Raw genomic sequence first — 26521 nt, 5'->3', positions numbered from 1 at the left:
TTCCATAATATTGTGTGTGTGTGGGGGGGGGGGGGGCTAGATATTGTTGTATTTGTCATAATAAAGTTCAGTTGGTTCTTTCTTCCTCATAGTCTTGATCGCCAAGGCTAAATCATGTTTTTATAAAGCTTATCGCGGCTGTTCATTTAGCTCGTAGAAGGACCAGCATTGTAAATAGTTGGGTCAAGATTATTATCATTATTCTGGTATTCACATGTTCTCCAATCTGATTCCAAGATTGCGTCCGAGTTTTATGACTGTGTTTACCACTATCCAATTTCGTCATCATCAGCTTTCAGACGTTTGGAGGAGACTCCTCCGCTAAGTATTCATTAAAAAGAAATGTTTTAGTGGCATTGGAGTGCTCGCCGTCCAAACGGTAAACGGGGAGGGGGTCGTTGCATGCCACAGACCCGGCGAGTTCGTACGTATGACATTCCTCGGATTCCTCGCGTTACTTTCCGACGAGCGAACTGCTACGGAGTGTGACGTCATTTTGTGTCGTCTCCAGCAGTGGGCGCTGTTGGTGTATTAATTGCCGGTAAAAGCGTCCTGTGCCTTGCGAGTGATAAACTTTTGTGTACTGCATGCAAACTGAATTGGAGCAAAAAAGTCTACCCATACATACGTAAATATAACATACTTAAGTTTATGTGTGCCTTGAATGAATGCAGCAATATTGGTAGAATACATTAGCGAGAGTTTGAGGAAAATCGGACAATCAGTTCAAATAGTGAGAAGACCAACCTCGTGACGTCGCTGCAAAACAGTACAAAAATGAGAATTCCGCAGAATTCAATTTATCAAGCACAATAAAAGACAAATTGACTTACCTCTTTCAGGATCAGAAACAGAGGGAATGATATATTATTCTTAACATATGTCAGGAACAGTACTTTTCATAAAAGAATTAAAGTTTGTGGAAGTCTCTTTATGTTATCTTTAAATCGTTGTGCTGCAGTGACGTCATAAACTGTTGTAGTCGCCTCATCTAGCGATGATGGCACCGATTTCTAAATTGTGTGTCCCGCAAATCTGTGTCACGCACTGGTAAGGTTTTTCCGATACAAATTTTACACTAGATATATCTGAATTTCTGCCAGATACTCGATCAGGGACAAAAAAAAAAAAAAAAAAAAAAAAGAAAGAAAGAAAGAAAGAGGCCTGATTTGGTTATCAACTCTTTGGGTGTTCATTGTATGTACAAAAATGATTGATAAGCGTATTTCATGAATCAGTGAACCTGAAAGCTTTTATTTATCTTAAAACCCACTAGGTTTTAAACGTCTGTGAAGCTCCACGGTAAGCTACTTACGGCCAAAGTCAAGCCTGTAAAAGAATAATTATTGTTTTGGTGTGGGTGACCGTGCCAACTTCATCCGCTCAGTCAGAAACTTATACGACGTCCGCGCATTAAAGAAAACCCCAACCCAACGAGAAATGCGGATTGAGTGAAAGCAGCAATATTAGTATACACATCAGTGAAAGTTTGAGGAAAATCAGACAATCGATGCAAAACTTATGAAGTTTTGGTGTTGGATTAGCTGGATGAGGAGACTACTAAAGGTTATGGCGTCATGTCTAGACAACAATCTTAGGGAGTTCCACAAAAAAAAAAAAAAAAAAAAATCATTTTTCATGAAAATTACACCTTCCGTCAATATTAATACTGACATATTTTAAGGGTAGCAATATTATTCCCCCTGCTTTCTGAAAGCGGTTAGTTAAGTGCTCTTTCATTATGCTAGAAAAGTGAATTTTTGTGGAATTCCCTTTATATTTTCTCCATACTGTTGTCCACACATACGTCATAATCTCTAGTAGTCTCCTCATCCAGCGGTTCCAACACCAAAACTTTAAAAAATGCATAACTTTTGCATCAATTGTCCTATTTTCCTCAAACTTTCACTGATGTGTTCTACTAATGTTGCTGCTTTCACTCAATCCACATTTCTCTTTGGGTTTGGGTTTCCTTTAAGGCTATCTGGTGTATTCCGATTACACACACACATACACACACACACACACACACACACACAATCATACACAAACACATGCACACGTGCACACATATGTACACACTTTTTTCTCTCCCTCCTCAGTATCCATCTTTCCTTCTCCCACTCCCCACTCCCCCCCCCATTATGACGTAATCCGTTTGCTGATATTCATACTATAGTTTCCTCTGATTGTTCAGTCCTTCAAACATCCACAATACCTTTTTGCTGTTCCTACTCCTTTTTGTTCTCTTTCAGTCGTTTGTTTCTCCTTCTTTTTTTAATCAGGGGCTAAGAGTATCAAAGTATGGAAGCAATACAATCAAAAGGGCCATCTCATCTAAACCAGCTGACGGGAAGAACTAGCTGTTACAATTAGTCCTGCAGACAAGCACTGTTTTTTACACATCCATGTCTGTTCACCTACTCCTGTCTCTCTTTCTCTCTCTCTCTCCCTCCCTCTCTCTCTCTCCCTCTCTCTCTCTCTCTCTCTCTCTCTCTCTCTCTCTCTCTCTCTCAGTATGTTGCTCTTCATAATTTGCATCGCTAGTTTTCATAGGTCCTTAGACAATTTCTCATTATTTGCTGATGACTCTAATCTTTCGGTGTACTCTCACCCCGACCCCAATACATGAACAGTACGGTGAATGATGAACTTAAGGTAGGGAATCCCATTTGCATGCCTTAAGAAGAGTTGTATAAACACAGTGGTATGTTGAAGAGAGTATCATTTTAGAAACTCCCATAAAGTATTGAAAGTGGAAGGTAACACTTAGGACATTTTTATTGACTTAGATTTTGAATTGAATTTTTTCGGGGCTCACCGTATATTCCAGTACATTACTAGGCTACCTTTGCAGACCCATGCACTGCATGTGTGTCCATCATGTATATGTTGTGAATAAAGTTCATCAAAACTCACAAACATTTCTATATACATTCTTGCCACACACTCTACAATGTATATGTTATTACATCAGCTCTTATACTTTTAGATTTGTGTTTATAGATAAAAAATACAGAAGACTGCAACAAAAAGGCTTAAGTGTGGCTGACACACAGAACTACTGAGTAGTTGAGTTTTGTGCATTATTCAAATTGTAGATAACTGTTGACTTCAAAATTTCTAAGCAGTGTGGCCTAAACAAGTCCCCTGAGGTTCATATAATGTTTTGCTGCATTTTGGGAGTTCTGTAAAAGGTATCCCCTACCTTTAAGGTTACGCAAACAATTTACGTTTTAAAAAAATACAGTACTGTACTAAGGTGCTCACAGCAGCTCAAAAGAACCGATCAAGTCATCTGAATTTCACCTCAACCTACACTGCACTCCTTTCACTCCACAAGGAGCATGACAGTCAGATTGACTCTGGTGCACATACTCAAAGTTCAGCAGCCTTAATTCGTGGTACATGTACATGTGTCCAGTCATATACCATTGAATCAAGGGGAGGATTTTGGAGCAGTCTTGCCAAGTGGCACAAGTACCAACATCTAGTATGACCATCCATTTGAGAGTGCCATATTCGTGCAGCCCATAGCGCTACTAGACGTAAATGTAATTAATTTCCATCAAGTTTCCAGTAGTTAAGTCATTGAGGAACATTTCTATCACGACCCTGGGAAAATCAATGATGTTACATCTACAAACTCACAAGAAGGGTACATTTGAAGAGTTTAAATGCAATAACAGATACAGAACAAATGTACATTGTATATTCTTTTTTTATCAATTTGAGATCAAATTTATTGAAAGACAAAGAAAATGATTGTAATAGATATTATCATAGATATACATACATTGTTCATAATACTTCAAAAGGGGGAATTTTTATATTTTCATGCTTGGCAGAGTTGGAGAAATTTCACATTCTTAATTCTGTGGAATCAAAACATTAAATACTGTTATATATAAGGAGCAAAAATATTTGCATGCTTTAACTAGTTTCTGGAGGAACAAACTGTGTGAAAAACAATGCAAACAATTTCCACTTTTACAGTATCTTCAAATATCTATTTGTTATGTAACAAGTCTTGTACCAATGGATTTTTTTTTTCTTTATTTGATGATGACATTACTTTAAAAAAAAATCAAAACATGAAAATGGCATTTAACTGTCTTTTTTTTTTAGCATTCAAACTCTTCACTTGTACAGACACATAATACAATATGACAAAACTTGTATCAATCAGTCTCATAAACCATGATGGTTATCTTTTAGAACATCATCACCAAAAAAAGGGAAACTGACAATAAAAACTTTACAGAAAATGAAATGTTTTTTTTTTATTATACAATGTACACAATATATATCTGTACAAATGTTTCACAGAGGTTATGTACAAAGCAGTATCCAGTACATATATTTACACAAAAGCATTTCATTCAAATCAGAGTGACACTGCTGACATTACAATTGAAACTCTGTAGAAGGTGACAGACGGATCAAGATAAATCAAATTTTGGACAGTACAGTGTAGTTATATTCTTGTCATCAGTACTTCAGAGAGCAGACGTTGAGTTATAATAATAATAATAATAACAATAATAATAATAATAACAATAATAATAATAATAATAATAATAATAATAATAATAATAATAATAATAATAATGTTGATGATAATAATGATGATAATAATAATGTAAAGGACCTACAAGTAAAGCATCCCTTTAAAAATTTTGGATACCCAAAAATTTTAAAACCACATGTGTTTGAGCAACAAAACACCCCTAAAGAGAATGGAATCTACCACTGAACCACAAGGAGCCAGTACAGAGTAAGAGAAGGCATCATTCATGCCACTGATGCCAAGCAGCACACTCTTAACTACACTGGTCTCCTTCTCTGTTGTTACAGTTTACCTATGTTCCGTCCACCCCGTGGGAGTGGGGTAACATTATGACGACCCTGATGGGACAGCAATGCTCATGAGTCATGCTGTTTAGCGACACAAACCAGTAACCCCAACATGCTGGAGATGACCTCATGGTCACGTTAAAGGACAAGTTCACCTTCATAGACATGTGGGTTGAGTGAATGCGGCAATATTAATAGAAAACATCAGTGAAAGTTTGGGGGAAATCGGACAATCCGTTCAAAAGTTCTGAATTTTTGAAGTTTCTGCTCAGTCACGGCTGGATGAAAAGACTACTATAGCTTGTGATGTCATATGTGTACAACGTTATAAAGGAAGAATAAAGAAAATTCAACATATTTCCATTTTTCTCGCATAACAAAAGAACATTCAACTTCTCTCTTTCAGAAGGCAGGGGGAATGATATTACCCTTAACATACATCAGTAACAAGTCGAAGAAATTTGCACTTTATTCAAAAAGTAAAGTTTTGTGAAATTCTCTTTTTATTTTCCTTATATCGTTGTACACATGTGACATCATACATTGTAGTAGTCTTCTTATCCAGCAGTGACTGCGCAGATACTTTAAAAGTTCATAACTTTTAAACAGATTGTCTGATTTTCCTCAAACTTTCACTGATGTGTTCTACTAATATTGCTGCATTCTCTCAATCCTTATGTATATGAAGGTGGACTTGTCCTTTAAACAGAGAAGGGTGGAAGCCAGAAGCTGAACTGCAGGGACCCAGATACAAAACTCGTCATTAGTCGGTTGACTAGTGGGGAAGGGACTCCAAGGTAAAGTGAAAAGTGAGTCAAGCCCCAGAGCTCAGGAAAATGGCAAGTTTTGAAGTTCAACTCGAGGTCATCAAGGAGCTGTATCAGCTGGAGGCACCCACCCTTCTTCAATTAGCAGATCAGCTTTCATTGACAACGACTGAGGGACAGACCCATGGTAAAGTTCTACGGCAGATCAGGGACCACATGGAGGACATGGGTAATGATGCAGCAGGCAGACTGCTCGCTGGCCTCAAGGAAAAGGAAACTTCACCACCATCCCCCACAGGCATCCCTTCATCCGCCACACAGATACTACCAGGGAGCTCCAAACTGGAAACTACCTGTAAGAAGAGTCGAGTGGACCCCATCCTAACTACGTATGCACCACTGATCTACCGAAAAGAGCTACTAATTGCAGGCCAGATCGGTGAAGCAACTCAGAAGGATCGTCTCATCTTCTCTAGTCTCCACCACCAGATGCAGGCTGCCATGGTGAAGAGCTACTCTGAAGGTGAGGTGGTCATCCTTAAGGCGATCAACCCTGGCCTGAGGCTTCGCCCTTACCTGGAGAACTAACCCAGCCTCACTTTGGATACGCTGAAGGTAGTATTAAAATCCCACTACCAGGAAAAAGAAGAGAAAGAGAAAGAGCTCTCTCAGTTTACCCAAGGACGCCATGAGACCCCGCAGAGTTTCGTCATGCGAGCCTTGGACTAAGTCAGCAGATTGCCTGGGCATCAGCAGAAGCAACTGAGGGACCTCGACTTCATTACAATGAGACCTTAGTAAAGACAATGTTCCTGCATACAATCATCACTGGGCTAGAGAGTGATATCATCCAACAGGACCTAAAACTCCACCTCCACCCCGACATTACTGAGGAGGCACTCCTCGGCCACATTGACACTGCCACATCCCTGGAAATGAAAAGAAAACTAAAATACAACACCAAACCCAGTGCTCGTCTCATGGCGATCACCGAGGACGAGCTCGAAAAACCATCAAAGAAGTCTGCAGAAGCCCAGCAGGATTCTGAGACTGCCCTGGCTGCACTGCCTGTGTCCTTGCACTTCACAACAAGGTTGAGGATTCTACCAAGGTAAAAGGTAATGCACCAAGTCAAACCACCACCAGACCAAGAGGGTGTAGGAAATGACGCAGCGAAGGGGTGGGAGACATGTGCCGCCATCACTGCTTCAAGTGTGGTGGAGAAAACCACATCGCTCGAGGGTGTAGAGGAATTCCTCTAGCAAATCAGACTCAGGGAAACGGAAACAGGGCAACCCAGGGGGAACAGGAGTAGCCCTCAACCGTAGCGTCCCCTCTTAACCCCAACCGAACCCCAAGTCACAACGCCGAACCCTCCCTGACAATCTCTCACCCAGACAGCACCAGAAACTTGTAAACTTAGTGGGAGAAAGGTGTCTGGTCCAATGCACCATCAACGACCACCCAAACCAAGCCCTCTGGGACACGGGCGCACAGGTGTCTGTTCTCAGTGAACGCCTTCTCCAAGATCACCTCCCTAATGAACCACTACGCTCAATTAATGAATTGACCCAGACTGAACTGACCTTGAGAGCATCCAACGACACAGTCATCCAATACACTGGCTGGGTGGACGTTCTTTTGACGCTTGCTGCTGATGGACAGAAAGAACATGAGATCAAGGTGCCGTTCCTGGTAACTAGGGACAAAGTGGCTGAGCCCACAATAGGCTACAATACGATCCGAGAGATTGTGTCATCGGTCCCCAACCAGCGAGTAGCCCACATAACCAGTGTCCTAGAGAAATCCTTCCTGAGCCGCATGCAGTCACCAGAGATGCTTGTCTGAGCTCTTAGGGCACACCACCCAGATGAGATGTGTCATGTCAGGCTTGGACGGTCCAACGTGGAGATTCCAAAGAAGCAAGGAATTGTACTGACAGTAAGGGCCAGAACTGGACCAATCGTGGAAAACACCCTTGTTCTGTTTGAGCCAGATGTGAATCTCACTTGGCCTGAAGGACTTGACATAGATGACTGCCTCATCCAGGTCTCCCAAGGAAAATCCAGCCGCATCGCAATCCCAGTGTTTAACAACACTGACAAACCCATTACCCTCCCCAAACACACCTCGCTAGGGCGATTACTACAAGTTCCATCAGTGTTGCCTGGACCTACTGTACCAACTGACAACCTAGCCACCAACCAAAACTTCACTCTGTCAGAGATTACAGCTTTGACAGGGGAGCCAAAGGGAAGTTTCTCCCTTGATCATATATCTAACCAGGAGAAGGCAGCAGTGGAGAGTTTGCTTGAGCAGGAAAGTGCAAGTTTTCAAAAGATGACAAGGACATGGGTTCTATCCCTGGGCTCCAAATGAAGATCCGCCTGACAGACAATGAATCTGTACAACAAACATACCAATCCATACCCCGACCACTGTACCAGGAAGTAAGGTTATACCTTCAAGACCTTCTAGATATGGGCTGGATTACCCGGTGCGAATCACCTTATGCCTCTCTGGTAGTCTGTGTAAGGAAAAAGGATGGAAGCCTACATCTTTGCATAGATTACTGTGAGCTAAATGAGAAGACCATCCTTGACCATCAGCCTATCCCCAGAATGCAGGATTTGCTTGATAGCTCAGGAGGCAACCAATGGTTCACCACACTGGATCAGGGAAAAGCATACCACCAAGGGTACATGTCTGTGGAAAGCCAACCCCTGACAGCCTTTGTGACCCCTTGGGGGTTGCATGAGTGGAAATGAATGGCCTAAAGAACGCACGAGCAGCCTACCAGAGGTGCATGGAGACCATCCTCGAAGGTTTGAACCACAACATCTGCGACGTCTACCTCGATGATGTCATCGTGTACAGTAAAACCTTTGAGGAGCACATTCAGCACCTGCACACTGTCTGGCAACGCATTCGGCAACATGGCGCCAAATTGAAACCGGCAAAGTGCAGTCGCTTCCAGAAGGAAGTGGAATTCCTGGGCCGGATTATTTCAGCCGAATGGGACAGAGCTGACCCAATGGAGATTGAAGCTTTGAAATCACTCAAAGACCAGACCCCAAAGACTGTGGGAGACCCCTGGAAGCTTCTCTGACTCACAAGATACTACCAGCGATACCTCCAAGACTACGCCAAAAGAGCTAAACCGCTGTACAACCTACTGAAACAGGAAAACCTGCCATCCCATCAAAACCAAACCCAGAAAAGGAAAGGGCCCAAGCCAGTAGCAAGGGGGAAAAGGACGGGCCAAGGTCCATCTAGCACAAAAATCAGCTGCACAACCACCCACCAGAAGATACTTGACAGCTTCATCGATGATCTCCTCAACCCCCCAATCATGACCTACCCCGATTTTGATGCGCCATTTGTCCTTAACACCGAGGTGTCTAAAGAGGGGTTAGGTGCCATGCTGTACCAAGAACAAGATGGCATTTTTCGATTGATTACTTACGGGTCCAGGACTCTAACCCCAGCAGAGAGGAACTACTACCTCTACTCTGGGAAACTGGAGTTTCTGGCCCTTAAGTGCAAGTGTTTCTAAGCATACAGTTTACCAGAAAATCAAGTTTTAATCATAAATTTATTAAATTAATCAATTCAATGGTTATGAAGATGATTCAAAGATTCTGTACCAACATGAACTCCCCCAATCTCCATTGGCTGCATATTTTGTAACGGCCTATAATCAAATACGAGTACAGAAAGATCTTGTCATAACCGAGGTCCTCAGGACTGCTGATTTTACCTCATTATAAAGGGACACATAAATGTTGTACAAAAGAGACCAGCTAAATACAGTGATGGAAAATTGGGATGATGGAATTTATCTCATTAAAAGTGCTGCTGTCTTGTAAGTTAGCTCGTTATAATGGGCTTTCCCTGTAATTTAAAACACATTTTTTTTTCTGTCTTTGCTAGCTGGCTTGGCTACCTCATCAAAGGAAAAGATTGCTACAGTGTACTCCCATTATAACGAACACGGATATTAACAAAATTTCGGTTACAATGAAATAAAAATCTAGGATGCAACATTATCCTTTCTATGTTTTTTTATATTTTATCTGTTCGGTTACAACAGAATTTTGATGTAACGAAAGAAAATTGGTGGTCCCAAGGCCTTCGTTTTTACAGGAGTCCACTGTATGAATGGAAACAGCAACAGCTAACTCACAACTAAGTTAACACTCACTGATGCAGGCATGTGCCTGTGGCATTATGTTTGTGATTTGTTTGTGTATAGTGTCATTAATTTCATTCTCTTGATTGCACAGACATATTTCCTCCATGAATGCTAAATAATACATGAAGGGCACTCTGTCTTCACATACCATCAAAAGATGGTAAGAGTTAAATTATTTCAGCAATGCTAAAAATACACTTTGGGATGTCTGAGAATACAAGGCAAATGAGGGGGAATGCATAAACGATTTTAAAATCCTGTGGAAGGATGGCTATTTTGCAGTGTTTACTGGGCTCCTTAGGGAATCATTTACAAATATTTACACCGTTGCAACTTCTCTCTCTGATGTCATTCCAGGGAACGTTCATATCAAGTTGATAGCTCCTCAAAGTACTGTTCTCAATTTTCACTCCATCTCAATACTTATTCAGAGGAGAACATAATTCCAGAGGCATCAGTATATGATCGGTCATCGGTCACTTTGTCTTTTGGTCAAGCGGGAGCTGATACAGCTCTCAGGAAAGCATCCAGTGCCCTCTCTACCCCTAGGGTGTCCACCATTTTCCCAAACTCCTCAGGAGCTCGTTGCAGCGTCTTCTGTGTATCCAGCTTCGCCACTGGAAACAAGACAAAAGGTACAAACGTTCCAATGAAAAAGAAGGCAAAGACAAACAAACAAACAAACAAACATACAAAGAGACAGAGGAAAGAAAACCCCTGGGAAGATGGCAATGACTGCACTGCTTATATCAATCTCTCTGAAGGTAGGAAGTACAGAGGAAACTCGTTATAAGGTTGGATACAGTGATATACTCAATACATTGTTTAACAAGGTAGTTCTGCACATCTCATTCCTTTTTTATTTTTTTTATTCTCATCCATGATATAATGAGATGTCCAATATAACAAGCAAATTTCATAGGTCCCAAGCAGCTTGTTGTCACGAGGTTCTCCAATTTAATTACTAGGTGATTTATATCTGTATATCACGAAGGATTCCAGTGAGATTACTTCATTTTCATTTGGAAGGATACATGTACATTGTAATGCACAAGTACTGCTTCCCATTTGTCATCTACAAAAAGAAAAACTTAGTATAAAGGGATCTGATACAGTGGACTCCCGTTATGACAAAGACCTCTAGACCGGCAGTTTTCTTTCGTTGCATCGAAATTTCGTTATAACCAAACAAATAAACAACTAGAGAAGCATTCTGAGAATGCAGACCTCCGCCAAGCAGCTCATTTCCATCACTGATCTTGTTCTTCTGTAAAGATCAGTGATTCCCAATCATATGTTTGCATGCTCAAAATTGCCCTACAAACAAACTTTTGTTATGTCATCAGCTTCCAGTTGCGTGTTGCCTGAACAAAGCACATACAACATGTACTTTAGTGCAGAAATATGTTATATAATCTACGTACATTAAAATGTGTCAACTTCCATTAACAAAAAAAAAATTACTATAATTTCAATATGCCAGCACAGTTTACAAAACTGTTACAGAGATAGAGTATGCTACCTATCTAGCTACCACTGTGTTCAGCAGCTACATGTACACGTACATACACATTATTTCTCCCATATCGGGTCAAATCACTTATCTGGACTGGGGCCAGTCCCGACATAGCCAGATAACAGAGGTTGGACTGTAGCCAAAAAAAAGTTTAGTGACTGATTGAGAGTACTGATACCTTCCTGAGCCCATTTGACACAGAGCCTGATGTTTGGTGTGGCTCTTCCACTCCTCGACACCTCAATATCCCACATTATCGTGTACACGATTCTGCAAAGCAAAGAATATCAGTGGTATCAACAATTTAAAAAAAAAATAGTTGATTAAAGTAAAAAATCCACCCCATATTCACAAAGACTCAGAATGAAGAAACTTCAGATGAAGAGGGTGCTTCATTCAATTCGGACATAAATCGAGGATGCTAGATATTTTCACAATCTCACATAACTATTGTGATAACATACTACTGGTAACAATTGCATGTACATGCAAATTTGACAAGGAAATGATGTCAGGCCTAACAAGTTCACTACTGCTTTGTTCATGAAAAAAAAAAAAAAATACAAAGGAAACTACACATGAAAACAATCTGCTAGATCAACTTTGCAAATACAGCCCCTCCCCCCCACCTCCACCCCCCCCCCCAATTAAACATTGATATTGCAAAGGGACTACACATCCACAAAGCCTCTTATTCTTAATCCAAGTGTACATACTGGTATAAAAACATGTACATATCTCGCCACAAGGTGTGACTTAATCATGTAACAGAGTGATGCAAAAAATGATGAGCGTCAAGATTTGGGCGTGTCTCACAGGCTACAGCTGGGGATACAAAATTGATATATGTACAAATTTTTCTCCTAGCATAAACAGAGAGAAAGAAGTACCTGAAGATAATGCTTAACAGTGTTTTGCCATCATCTTTGTGCCATGATCAGCTGAAATAAATGTGTGAAATGCAGGAATTTGCTTGAATTCTCACCCTTTCTGCAGAGGACAAATGATTTGCATCACTCTACCGGTGGGACCTCCAGGAAGACTCACTGAATCTGGGTACAATGCCTACAAAGTGAGGACCAGGATAAAAGATAAAAGATATAACTTATTGAAGACTAGTCCCAGGTATACCTGGGCTGGTATCTTTGGGAAATGCATGTTATAGCAAAATCAGCTCATACTCAACAGGTCAACTGCCGGAGCCCTTTACCACTGCCATAGACTACAAACAGGAATCTGATATTGTGTGTGTGTGTTTGTGGTGTTGTTGTTGATGCATTCTGAAATCTTTCTGTCAGTATGGAAAGAGACCAGAATGATACATTGACTTTGTCAGACATGGAACATGTAAGAATCTTCTAGAAAGAATCTCTCTTGGTTAGTCTTCGGTGGGGAGTGAGGTTGCTACAGCTGACAATGGGCAAAGTCCAATATTTGAGACTTTACTTAACTCTCAACTACAAAATCAGGCTCAAAGCACAACTTTTGGGCTAATCATCAAACTGTTCAGAAATTGGTTCTGTAGATCAATACCTTGACTGTATATGACAAAATATCATGCAACAAGATGGATGGTGAAAATAGTCACTCTAAATCAATTTGAACATCTGTAGGTAAGGAAATCTAAAAAAAAAACAACTCAAATGGTACAGGGAAAGAAATGTAGTCTCCTAAACATACATGTTTGATAACAGAATTTTGGTGGCTGATCAATGTTCCTCGGTTCCACTGAATAAAAAATGCTTGCATGTACGGTACAAAGCACTCTGTACACTCTAAATACAAATATTCTTTTTTCCATTTTAATACTAATACAGAAAATTCAGCAATGTAATTCTATTCCTTTCAAGGTACTGTTGTAGCTTTACAGTGCCTCATAATCATCAGATTTTAACCTGTTCACTCCACAATTCTTTGAGAACTTTCAATGCAACAGAATGAGATTATTTTTGCTTGTTGACAAAGAATGGACAGGTTGGTAAACTGCTCATTGCAAATCAGTCAAGCAGTACATGTATCCCCTTTTCATGGTGAACTGCAAGGCCATTGAACAATGGGAAATATTGATCAGATGTTAGATTAATAATAGAGCATGCGCTGATGGGTTCGCAAACTCTTTTGTTATACACTGTAAGGGAACACAAATGGGGTCAGTGAAAGTGAAAATCTGGTGAGCTCAGCCTCGATTGCTATGTAATATGTCTTCATACAAATTTTATGGCAAATCAAGCGCACTTCTATGCTGGAAAAGGTAAATTAGACAAAAAATACATGTAGTTTTGACACAGAAAAAGAAGAGATATTGATAGCAGAAACTCTAATTTTTCTATCAAAGTCATTTCCCACTTAGCATAACACAAATAAACATAAATTTAGGCCATAAATACAGACACCCCTGTCTACATTTTAGCAACTTGGCATACCAGGCTCCTGTATGGAACAGGTTAAAAACAATTTTCAAATAGCTCTCAGTTTTGTTACCTAAATGGCAAGTTTGTGCTTGGCTATGAATAATGCATATCTGTATTCAAACCGATGCAGGTAACAAATCAAGATTTACAACCCCACTGAAGAGTAAAGTCAGCAGGGGTGAGGAGGGGCCTATGTCCACCTACCTTGAAGTGTGTAAAGGTCCTGGCTCTGTGCTGGAACCAGAAGGCAAACTGGGAGTAACCCCTGAGGAAGGGCTGCAGCCGACATCCCTTCTCAGCATCCTGTAGAAAGGTCATCATTTCCTCCAGACTGCTGGGTTCTACTTCCAGGTCAAGGCTGCGGATGACAGCTCTCCGCTCTTCCCCTCCGTCTGCTCCCTCCTCCTCTTTCTCCTCATTCTCCTCCGGGGATGTCCTGACCTGATTTGGAGATTTTAAGAAATTTTGCCAAATGCTGGTATAACACTTTAAAGACCAGTTGGAAAGGCTGGCCTGGTTTGGATATATATATATTAGAGGATCCCGTAACAAAATTGTGTACAGTTTTATGATTGACTGGAGACACCTGGTACCAATGAGGGTACTCTTTAATGCACATATTTCCCCAGTGGGGAGCGAATGAATTGGATCACCTTTGATCCCCCAAGCTACTGGGCCTTTACGCAACATTTGCCAATTTGGCCGTGCAGCAAAGGCCAAAAAGCCTAGAGACAAACTAAGTAACCAAATATCTCTCTGAATATGTCATTCTAACCTGCACCTATGCACAGGTAATTCTATAAGGTAAATATTTCCCTGAGTCAACACATTACAAGAACTCAACAACTAAAAACACAGTTGATAGCCGTTTGCATACTACCATGCCAGATGATGCCGCAATGAAGACCACTTTGGGACTTTTTATATCACTTTGATTTTCAGTTTTTCTGCAAATATCTTTGGTTTCTAGTCTTTCAGCATCAGCCTTTCATATTTTGTAACCATACTATCATTAACATGATTCCGAACCATTTTGCATGTGCAACTGCAGAGTCCTGGAGACAACAAATTCTGTTATAATGGCATTCATCCAGTTTTCCAAAGATGTGACACTATGTCTGTCTTGACTGCTTCAAAACAATTAGGAGAGATAAGGGCACAGACATTACACTCACAAATTTTCTAATGAACATGCAATGCTATGAGGATGCTACATGTTCATATCTACTTCTCAGAATGCACCTCATAAAACCTCTACAGCATCTAAAGGTACGACAACCATCACCACCACCATCATTATCATCATCATCATCATCATCATTATCATTATCACCATTAGTAATTGCAGTAGCAGTATGATGATCATCATTAAAAGTACAGATACTATTTCAAATACATTTGTCATTATAACTTTCAGCACAGCCACTGCTTTTCTTGGTGGAAATGGCTGCATTGCACATCGATCGACCTAATAGTTTCTGGAGCTCTTACCAGTGTCTCCTCAACTTTAAAGGTGGCAGCAAAACCCAGCCCCGAGCAGCTGCCTTCTAGCCTCTGGGAGCGAATGATGCGGTCTGGGTTATTGGAGAGCACCTTAACCGTGGCGTCTGTGAGATGAACACCACTGAGACTAGCCTGCATCTTATGCTGTGATGAGAACACATGATAGCAAAAGGCACATATAAAAGCTTGAATGGAAAAACAGGTCATTTTCATTTTCATATCTTTTATTTTGGTAAGGTCATCATCAAACGAAGAAAATTAGATTTTTTTTTTTTAATGATAGTGCACTCCTTATGTGTAACAAGAAATGTTTTTGAAGATATCACTAACATTATCACACATATTTATACTATTTTATGTTATTCAGCAGCTTTCAACTCAAATGTCTGAAATGATAGAAATTGATAAACTTGCTTTTTGCATTCAAACTCTTTATGCACATAATGGGACATTGAATAAGAAATTAGCATTTTTTTATATATCTACCAGCATGGCAACAGGTCAATTTTGGAAATTTGGGGATCGATACATACCATGTCTTGCATTCCTTGTTCGTTGTTCTTTATCTTTAATATATTCCTGCCAAAATAGAATGATAACACATCCAGGTGTAAACTTACAACAGTATATGATACTGACAGAGTGACAGCTGGTATTGTCTTCACTTAGATTTTATGATCTGCAAACTTCTTTCCATATTTTTTTTTTTTTAATGACAAAGACCTTTGGAATATTTAAAGCAGAAGGGCAGGTTTAATCATGAGTCTCCTAAGTAAATAAATGTAGTTTAATAATAACATGAATAATATGGTCTTCTTAACCCAGGGTAGCCTCTTCAGTGTAGGCACTGCCCCACCAGAAAGCCCTGCCATTCTTATTACCCTGCCGTTGCTACAAATGTAAATGCCCATTTACACACCTGTGACGTACATGGTTATAACGAAGTTCCTCTTACAACAAAGTAAAACTTTAGGCTGGACCATTATCCACCCTATGTTTGTTATTGCTTGTTTGTTTGGTTATAATGAAATTTCAATATAACCAAAGAAAATTGCCCATCCTGAGGACTTCTTTATTACGGAAGTCCACTGTATTAGGAGTCTTAGCCACTATGCTACAGTGCCCTCATTGTATTGGCCGGCCAAAATGAAAGATGTGCTACATCAATTGACATCCTTTAATACCTACCATACATGTTGTATATGTATCTTGGTCAACAACAATGTGCTGGATGTTTCAGTTTCCTTTTTGAGGCAAAAATGGGGGAACAAGAAGACATCAATCTCGGTAGGCATGATTTGCATTGGATCCCAAGTGGCCTCAACATAAGGCCCCCCCCCCCCCCAAAAAAAAAATGATTTGTTTGCCCTTCGCGACCGACCGAAAATCACTGAAATTTCGGGTCGGTTTTTTGTTTGTTTGGTTTTTTTACTCTATCAAGTTTATTTTTTTTCCAAAAATTTCATCTTCTGCAAATTTGTGAACGGTTTTAAACCCAAAATTATCCATTTTAAGCTAAGAAAGAATGAAAAAAAAAAAGTCTAAAAATGTTTTTTCATCTCATCGACCCGTCGTAATCATGTTCGGGCCGCGCGGGGCCGCAGGCTACATTTTACAGCATGCATTGCATGCTAGCTACCTTTCTGGCTCACGTGCATACGTAGTGCGCTATGCTAGCTAGCTACCGTACCGGCCCGCGGCGCAGCGCGACTACCAAGATGGCTACTTTTGCAGTATCCGTTACCAGCTGTCATGGCACCAAAACTGTTTGGAGTTCAGTTGCCAGCATCTCACTTTTTTGGAGCTGTTTGCAAAATTTAACAAAGATGAACGTTATAAGTGTTTGTCAGTGAGTGTTTCTGCCTCGCCTACCGTGCCCTGGCAAGACGTAAATTTGAATGAATCCCTTGGAGTTTTGAGTGCATTAAACTTGCGCCACATCCTGTACAAAGTTGAACTAGAACTCGAAGTATTGCCAGAAGGATGAGTGTATTACGAGATGCCCTGCCAAAGTTACAAAATTACACGGGTAAAAAGGGTATGTAAAAAAAAAAAAAAAAAAACCCCGACCTACTGACCCTCTTGGGTTTTGACAATTAAGGGCAAATAAACAACTTCTTTTTTTTTTTTGCCTAATTATGCTGCATCTCTCATGCATAAAGGGAAAGCTTGTAGACAACCCAAGGCCTAAGAAAATTTTGGTTGTGTTCGAAATATCCCACTGCATTTTCATTTCGTCTCTCCACAAAGAACTATTATAGTCCTAGTGACATTTGCTGTGGCTGTGTGCCATGCATCCATCAGATCACATACCTGAGATGTCGTAGGGTTGAGTTAGGAATACTAAGAGTAGCCATGTTTTCCTCCTCCAAATCCTTCTCGAGGTCAATGATCTCTGTCTGTAGCTGTTTTGCCTCTGCCATGTATGCCTCTTGCAAGCTGTGAAGCTCCTCCATGGTAAACTGTGCCCCTTGGAGCGAACTGGTCAACCGCGTCGGACCACTGCTGCCCGACCCTTCCTGGTCAGATAGCCTAGAAAACAGCAATTAATGGCAGGATGATGTGAGCTGGATCTAATTTTTGCCTTTAACACAAGACTTTGTGGTCCAGATACATTACACACATTGTCTTCCCATGCCTATGTAGAGAGCACTGCACTCACATGTTGTATCCTTTGCCTCTAACTCCATGAATAATGCTTGTCATATACAAAATCTGTGGAATAACTCACAGGAACATTGTGAAGCTAGACAAAAAAGCCCCATAAGATCAATCAACAAGAACTAAATTTGGGGTCATGATGTCAAGGTCAACCTTCTTCACACTGTCACCTCTATCCATTGATGGCACTGTACAACAGGCTGACCAGATTTTGAAAATGAAAATACAGGACATTCCATGCAAGGGTGTGGGAAGTACATGCAATGTGGAGAATATGCACGCGCTTGGATCGGGCCTATGATGCACATGTTCGCATTTACAATGTACATGCTGTGTGCAAGTTCTGGGCGTGCTTGCTAGCAGCCGAAATCCTGATGTACCAAGACTCTGCCATAGTGTTGCCATCGATCCTGATCAATCGAAAGTCCCTAAATCAATTGCAACTTTGCTGGTTGATTTCAAATCCATCTTACGAGAAATAGATGATGAGAGTGGCACAAAAAACATTGTAGGAAAATACAGCTGTCTAAAATGCATGGTAAATGAGGCTATTTTCATCACAATATTCTGAAATGCTAATGCCAGTTTCACGTGATCAAAGTCAAATATTGTCTCCAGGGAAATACCTTCCAAGGGATTGCCAAGTATTATATTACGATTATAAACCAGGCAATATGTTATATTCCATGGTCTACACAAAAAATATCATTTAATTCCAGCCCCGTCGGCAGCTAGTCAAATTCTGGAATTATCTGACTTGACATCACTGCTTGCAATATTACATTTTCAAATTGTTGCTACACTAGTAGTGTGATTGCATTATGACCAATAATCAACTGGTATTCATGCAGACTATTGATATCAAAAGTATACTGCCTTTACCCAAATGCCTATTTTGGCATGTGAAAGAAATATACATAAATAAGATGCCCTTCCAATTGTCATCCATTGTCTGTTACAGGACTTTAGTAATTAACTTTAGTAATTAAATATTTCACAGTTAATTTAACGAACTTCTCTCTTTTTTATTGCAACTATTCTCAAGAGTGAAAGCAGATTTCTACAGAATTTAACTATTTCAACAGTGAAAATCTTTGAATGTCAATCAACATTCATAATAAAACATAACATTTCAAAATAATTGCCTCCTGTAAATCATAGATCATATTTGGGAAAATCATCTTAAAAATCTGATTCTCATACACTGAGAGGAATGGTATTTCTCTCCATAAGGTGCACAGGTTAAAGTGAGGGACCAAATGTTAGCCAATTTTCTGCAAGTGTTATCATACAATTTGTTTCTTACCCTTCCAAGACCGCTCTCATGTTCTGAAAAGGATCCATCTCTGAGGAGAACATTTTGCTGGGGAAGAAGTTGACTCCAGAGCACAATTAAGGGGTCAAGGCAATGCTGCGAACGCCACCATTCAACATAAAACCTGTAGTCTGTTTTTAAAAAAAATGATTATGACATGTATTACAATGCAATATCAAAAAAGTTGTAGTTTTTCTTGATGTGTAATTTCAGGGGTGTTGGAAAGCATTTGCAGAAATATCTCGACATGCTACACCAGTGCGCAGTGGACAAAAAGAATATGAAATGGCAAATGAAGTCCATCTCCAACAAGTACTTATACTTATTTAAAGGTGGTACAGCTTTGGTTGAGACCTAATTTCAGGTACCGGTATCTAACATTTTTTGTTGAGATAACGAGAAACCTCTTATGAAATATGAAAGAGCATGTAATTCTATGAGGAATTCAACGTTTATTTGATAAAAATTGGTTTTGACATGGCTGAGATATCCACAAAAGAGTGATTCTAATAAAGTGTGGGACCCACACTTTATTACGATCGCTTTGCTTTACTTTGTTTTTGGATGTTTCAGTCAATCCAAACCCGATTTTCATCAAATAAACTTTGAATTCCTTTTAAAATCGTATGATCTGTACTACAATGTATTTCATAAGTGTTTTCTTGGTATCTCGCAAAAAGTTAAAAGTCCAATTCTCATCTCCTCCAATACTGTACCACCCCTTTAAGTACATCCACCACTGCATCAACAACACCAACTACAATTATCATCTTGGTGAAGGCACTTTTTGACTGTTGTAAAATTAATAAACTTTAACTTGGAACCCAAACCCAAAGAGCAATGTGGATTAAGTGAACTTAAGCAGCAACATTAGTATTAGTAAGAGTAGAACACATCAGTGAAAGTTTGAGGAAAATCAGACAACGCAAAAGTTATGAATTTTTAAAGTTTGGTGTTGGAACCGCTGGATGAGGAGACTACCTGAGTACTATAATGTAGTATACTTGAACCTCTCGTATCCCAACAAGTTGGGACCGCGGCTCATCCGGATAAGGGATTTGGCCGGATACGGTAGACTCAATGCTTTATACATGTACATACATACACATGTACTGATGTAGCCCATTGTAGTACCACATGTAGTAATGTGTATACTGCAACCTTTTCATTGTTACACTCAGTAACAGACCCCAAAATAGAGGTGTATGTTATTGTTGGAAGTAATATGTAATTCATGTGTGTTTGTGTGAGTTCTCAAGGAGTTGGGAATCCCCCTTTCCTCCCGTAATTATTAAAAAAAAAAAAAAAAAAAAAAATCACGGCGAGATTGCGTCCGTATAATAGAGAGATCCGGATAAAGGGAGGCCGGATAAGGGAGGTTCAACTGTACTAGAGGTTTACTGACGTACAGTGTATAGTGTGGACAACATTACAATATAGACCGCCCTAAAGAAAATATAAAGTAATTCCAGAAAAATTCACTTTTAGCTACATATTAATCTATTTACCACACCAAAGAGAATGGCTATCCAACCAACACAGGGCGGGTGGATCCAGGGGAAAGAGTTCCTTATGTCCACCCACCAACTTGCACAAAATAAACAAACCACTAGACAAACTCTATTCCCCCTTATATAGGCCTACTAATAATAAACTAAATAAAGGGTATGGGAAGTCTTCCCATAAATGGCATAACCTTTAGTCCATTTAGTAAAAAAAAAAAAAAAAAAAAAAAAAAAAAGCAATCTATTTTTGGGGAAATAGTGGGGGGGGGGGGGGGGGAAGAGGTGGGGACATAAGGAACTCTTTCCGATCCAGGAATTCTGTAAAAGCGAGGCGACTTTTCTTCTTCTTTTGTTTTAACAATGTCAAAAGTTTGAAGAGGGGCGTGCACCCTAGCTGTACCCCCGCCTGGATCCGCCACTGCGCTGGTTTACACTTACTTAGTATAGTAAGGGTAGGCCTACTAGGTCTCGCGCAGGGACTTAATGATCGCGCATACCGTAACTGCGTATAGCGAGCAATGTTACGCGTAGGACTAAGCGCAAAATTTGCCGATACGCCCATGGAATAAACATACCTGACAACCGCTAAACATGAGACGGAAGCAGGTAAGAAATTTTGATTTCAAACAAATTTTTCACTAAATTTCCAATTTTTTGGAACAAATTTTTCACTAAATTTCCAATTTTTTACCTTATAATTTACCTACCTTAGCTTAAAATCTTTTTTAAGGATGTTGTAGCCTAGACGTGTCGTCTCGCTTGTCTCGTTCGTATGATCGTAGCCGATAGAATTCGTAATTTGTTCGATCGATCGTTGATATTCTACGAAAGCTGAAGCACGTTACAGCCGCAGAGAGGGGCAGACACTTTCACGCATGAAACTACATAGGGCAGCTGCGCGATCTCTACATACCCCGAGAAATTGAACGCATAAAATTAAGTCCGACATACAAACGGCGACAAGGCACTACTCCGTCATCGTATCATCAGGAGATTCTGGGAGGTGATTTTTCTGCATTTTCGTGATATTTATTGAGAAATTCAGGTACGATTGTGGAATAATTTTTATTATAAGAGCATCACAAATTTTCGTGCGCGATATCTAGACCCCTCAACCATACCACTGAGTAGGCCCTAGTAACTATAGTAGGCCGGCTCTAGGCCTAACGATGTTACTAACGTTAGTAATAAATTTAAAGATTGATAAAAGTATGTAAACTGCTCTGGAGTCTGAACTGGGGTTACGTTTTGTATCACTCCATCAGCAATGTAATCACACTAGACGTGCTCTACAACCCCCAAGGCCAAGTCACTAGTCTAGTTAACCCCGTCGCGGGGCGCTGTACGTATTTGTCCGTATGGGGTCGCTGCTGCGGTTATAGTCTAGTAGGCCTACACTAGCTTCACAGATCGAGCAGTTAGTAGAATTAGTCAATTACCATCCTGCCATGCCTAGTCCATTTATTGTCACTTTATCAGTCTCTGCGTCTCAGCATCTACTCTAAACATAATACTAGTACTCAACCATGATCATAATGATGATGTAGTAGGCCTACCTTTAATAAAACTCCTTTTATTCTTATTGGCACGTAGCTAGCACACGACCCACCAACCATTGCCAACGGGGCCGGGGTCAGAACTAGCGCCGTAACCGTTGGCGTTTACTGCACTCCACTGGCTTCACAGAATCAACAGAGTCACATGCATATTTTCACCTCAGCTCAGCAATCCTTTGATAAATACAATAAGTTGATGCCATATAGGCGCTAGTCCGATGTCATCCGGACATAGGCTGAATGTCCAAAGCTTCAGCTGTCTATTATGTAGTAACGTTAGTAGCTAGCTGAAGAAGGCAATGTCGAGCACTTGCACCCGTTTCGACCCGCTCCGTGTGTATGTGATCGGCGATTGATCCTACGGCGGGCCTATACCACAGATTATATCTGTGGCCTATACGCACCAAGTGAACGGCCCTACGCGTTCCGGAAGCATATGGCACGCCATGTGTTGCAAAAGTCGGTAAAACCCGATCCGAAGTTTTTTCTCAGTGCAACAACAACAAAAAAAAAAAAAAAAAAAAAAAAAAAAAAAAAAATTAACAACAACAACGACGACGACTTCGACAACAACAACAACAACAACAAAAAAAAACCAACGACGACGACCTCGACAACAACAACAATAAAAATATCAATAACAATAATGACAGCAACAACAGCGACGACAACCACCACCGCAACAACAACGACTACGACTGCTAATAGTACTACCACTGCTACCCTGACTTCTACTACTACTACTACTACTACTACTACTACTACTACTACAGTAAGTACTACTAGGTGCTTAATACTAAGGAGTACTACTACTACTACTACTACTACCGCGGTACTACTACCACCATAGAACTGCTCTACACCGAGTAGGCCTACCTAGCACTACTACTACTACTATATGTACTACTACTATACTATACTACTATTCAGATGTATCGAACAAGCAAAACTACTAAACAGAGGTTTTTAACTGCACAAGCAAATTAGGTGAGACCTCTGATCAGTTGCTTGGGTATTTGGCATGAGTGAAGAAAGATCTCTGATCAGCAAGGGCGTTGATGGGGAAATTCACCAGATTGTTGAATTTCAATTCTGGAAATGCAAAATCTCCATCACGCGCATGAGGGGGATACCACCTCCCACCTGCACCCCTGCAAACTCTCGCTCGCTCTCTCTCGCTCGGTCCTATACGCTTATCAATTATAGTACACTTTAGAGATTGAAAAAAAAAAATCCGATTATTACAAAATATTGACTGACTTCTTTCAGAAAACAGGTTAATTGACATAACTATAAATATGTTTTTACTAACTGAACACTTCCTCATGGAAAAGTAATTTTGAGGGTGTGTATGCTTCTGCGTGCATGCGTGTGTATGTGTTTGTGCGCTGTAAGGTCTGCAAACTTATGGGGACTACCATACATAACGGAATGTAATACATTCCATAGCGCAGTCATTGAGCAACATAATATTGTAAGTTTTCCATACATGGATTATGGAATGACGGTGTGGAACGACAAATTACTGGCAGCAACATCAGGAGAATTGCATAACGATTAAATGCGAGCGAGCTTGAAAATTTTGACATTTTACAGTCCCCCAACTGCTGTTTGTAGCTATATTTTTTCAATTGGAAATTAAGGGGGGCCGCACCGATCGCAACTGCTGGCAATTACTGGCAGCAACATCACGAGAATGACCGATTAAATGGGAGCGTGCGAAGCGAGCGAGCTTGAAAATTTTGACATTTTACAGTCCGCAAACTGTTGTTTGTAGCTATAATTTTTCAATTGGAAATTAAGGGGGGCGGCGGAAATGCTGGCAATTACTCGCAACAACATCAGGAGAATGGTCGCGACGATTAAATGCGAGCGAGCGAAGCGAGCGAGCTTGAAAATTTTGACATTTTACAGCCCCAAAACTGCCGTTTGAAGCATATTATTTTTTTTTTCGCTTTGGAATTTAAGGGGGAGGGGGGCGTGCACCGGGCGCAACTGCTGGCAATTACTGGCAGCAACATCAGGAGAATGGCATAACGATTAAATGCGAGCGAGCTTGATATTTTTTGACATTTTACAGTCCAAAAACTGCCGTTTGTAGCTATATCTTTTTGCTTTGGAAATTAAGGGGGCGCACCGGGCACAACTGCTGGCAATTACTGGCAGCAACATCAGGAGAATGGCATAACGATTAAATGCGAGCAAGCGAAGCGAGCGAGCTTGAACATTTTGACATTTTACGGTCCCAAAACTGCCGTTTGTAGCTTTATTTTTGCAAATGGAAATTAAGGGGGGGGGGGCACACCGGGCGTAACTGCTGGCAATTACTGGCAGCAACATCAGGAGAATGGCATAACGATGAAATTGAAAATTTTGACATTTTACAGTGCGAAAACTGCCGTTTGTAGCTATATTTCTTCACTTTGGAAATTAAGGGGGGGCGGTGCGCCCCCCCCCCCCCCGGATCCGCCACTGGTAGTCAAGAATGTCGCTTTATGTTCATGATTGGGGTAGGTATGGTATGGTATGGTATGGTGTGGTATGGTATGGTATGGTATGGTATTTATTTCCGTATAAAAATAAAAACGGGTGGATTGCCCATATTCAGCGTTGCCAACATGGCAACGCTGTTCCTCCATGGGGTCCACATACAATGAGTACAATATTATGAACACGTACAAAACAATTTTGACATTTTACAGCCCCATTTTACAGCCCCAAAACTGCCGTTTGAAGCATATTATTTTTTTTTCGCTTTGGAATTTAAGGGGGAGGGGGGCATGGGCGTAAATTCCGGGGGGATGGGGGGGATATATCCCCCCCCCCCCTGAAATGGAGGAGGGGGGATGGCCTGTACAATCATCCCCCCCCCCCCTGAATTTTGAAAAAAAAAATGGAGGAAGCAGAAATGTGATTGTATCAATTTTGGCATATTGCATGACGTTTGTACGCCGGCCTTCAGACAGGTAACAGAGCTGAACAGTATTCTATCTTGTAGGGAAATGTATACATAATTTCCTCAAGCGCTCGCTCGCTTCGCTCGCTGGCGAAGGAAGTAACATCGACATACACTGTAAGGTATGGCTCAGACGTTGACAACGTCAAATAGTATAGGCCTATATGTAAACATGCTAAGACGCGAGTAACTGGGGACCATCTGCAAGATTATGTACGAAAACAAACAAACAAACAAACAAACAATAACAAAAACTATATTGCCATAATTGAACCCCCTCCATTTCCTGAATCATTCCTGAGAAACGACTGTGACTGGTGACTCAGTCAGGATACATCTATGAGCATACCCAGGGAAGATCAGGGGCGTCGAATCTATCTCGGGAGGGGGGGGGGGGGGCCTCTTACGGAAGTGTTTAGGCAGACAAATCATTAATCCCCCAAGCAATTCCCGAGATGAGGACAAATCTCGAACTTTCTTAATGGAAAATTGTCCAAATATCGCCAGAACTACGCACCAGATCGTTGTATTGCAATCATAAACATGCAAAAGCTCCGCTATACAGGATCCCTTCCGATAGACTTTGTACACTTTTGAGATTGACGTATATTTCCCTAATTTATCAAAGAGTGTGCAGCAGATCTTTCACTGAACAAAAGCACCCTCATATGCAGAGGCGTCGATGGGGGGGGGGGATGGTTCCCCCATAAAAGTGGGACAAACAAAAGCAAAAAATATAGCAACAAACGGCAGTGTTTGGAGTGTAAAATGTCAAAATTTCAAAGCTCGCACGCTCCGCTCGCTCGCATTTTTTAATCGCTATGCCATTCTCCTGATGCTGCTGCCAGTGAATGGCAGCAGTTGCGCCCGGTGCGCCCCGGCCCCTTAATTTCCAAAGCGAAAAATATAGCTACAAACGGCAGTTTTTGGACTGTAAAATGTCAAAATTTTGAAGCTCGCTCGCTTCGCTCGCTCGCATTTAATCATTATGCCATTCTCCTGATGTTGCAGCTAGTAATTGCCATCAGTTTTCGCCCGATGCGCCCCCCTTAATTTCCAAAGCGAAAAATATAGCTACAAACGGCAGTTTTGGGACTGTAAAATGTCAACATTTTGAAGCTCGCTCGCTTCGCTCGCTCGCATTTAATCATTATGCCATTCTCTTGATGTTGCAGCTAGTAATTGCCAGTAGTTTTCGCCCGGTGCGCCTCCTTAATTTCCAAAGCGAAAAAATACAGCCACAAACGACAGTTTGGGGGACTGTAAAAATGTCAAAATT

The 26521-nt window shown here is 40.7% G+C and overlaps 1 protein-coding gene across 1 annotated transcript; it reads right to left on the bottom strand.

Annotated features, from left to right (window-relative positions):
* Nucleotides 1-10304: 10304 nt before the first annotated feature.
* LOC140238908 (centromere protein P-like) lies at nt 10305-22313 on the bottom strand. The gene is made up of 9 exons (XM_072318809.1): nt 22287-22313; nt 19217-19356; nt 17563-17781; nt 15783-15828; nt 15238-15393; nt 13951-14187; nt 12321-12400; nt 11514-11605; nt 10305-10436 (listed from the first exon to the last, which is right to left on the bottom strand). Exons 2-9 carry the CDS (start codon nt 19267-19269, stop codon nt 10312-10314), a joined length of 1008 nt encoding a protein of 335 aa, XP_072174910.1. The 5' UTR covers nt 19270-19356; nt 22287-22313; the 3' UTR covers nt 10305-10311.
* Nucleotides 22314-26521: the final 4208 nt, after the last annotated feature.

The sequence above is a fragment of the Diadema setosum genome, chromosome 2 (assembly GCF_964275005.1).
Source record: "Diadema setosum chromosome 2, eeDiaSeto1, whole genome shotgun sequence".
In the NCBI taxonomy this organism is placed as follows: Eukaryota; Metazoa; Echinodermata; class Echinoidea; order Diadematoida; family Diadematidae; genus Diadema; species Diadema setosum.
The sequence above is the reverse complement of the archived record's forward strand: the minus strand, read 5'-3'. Positions and strand labels throughout refer to the sequence as shown.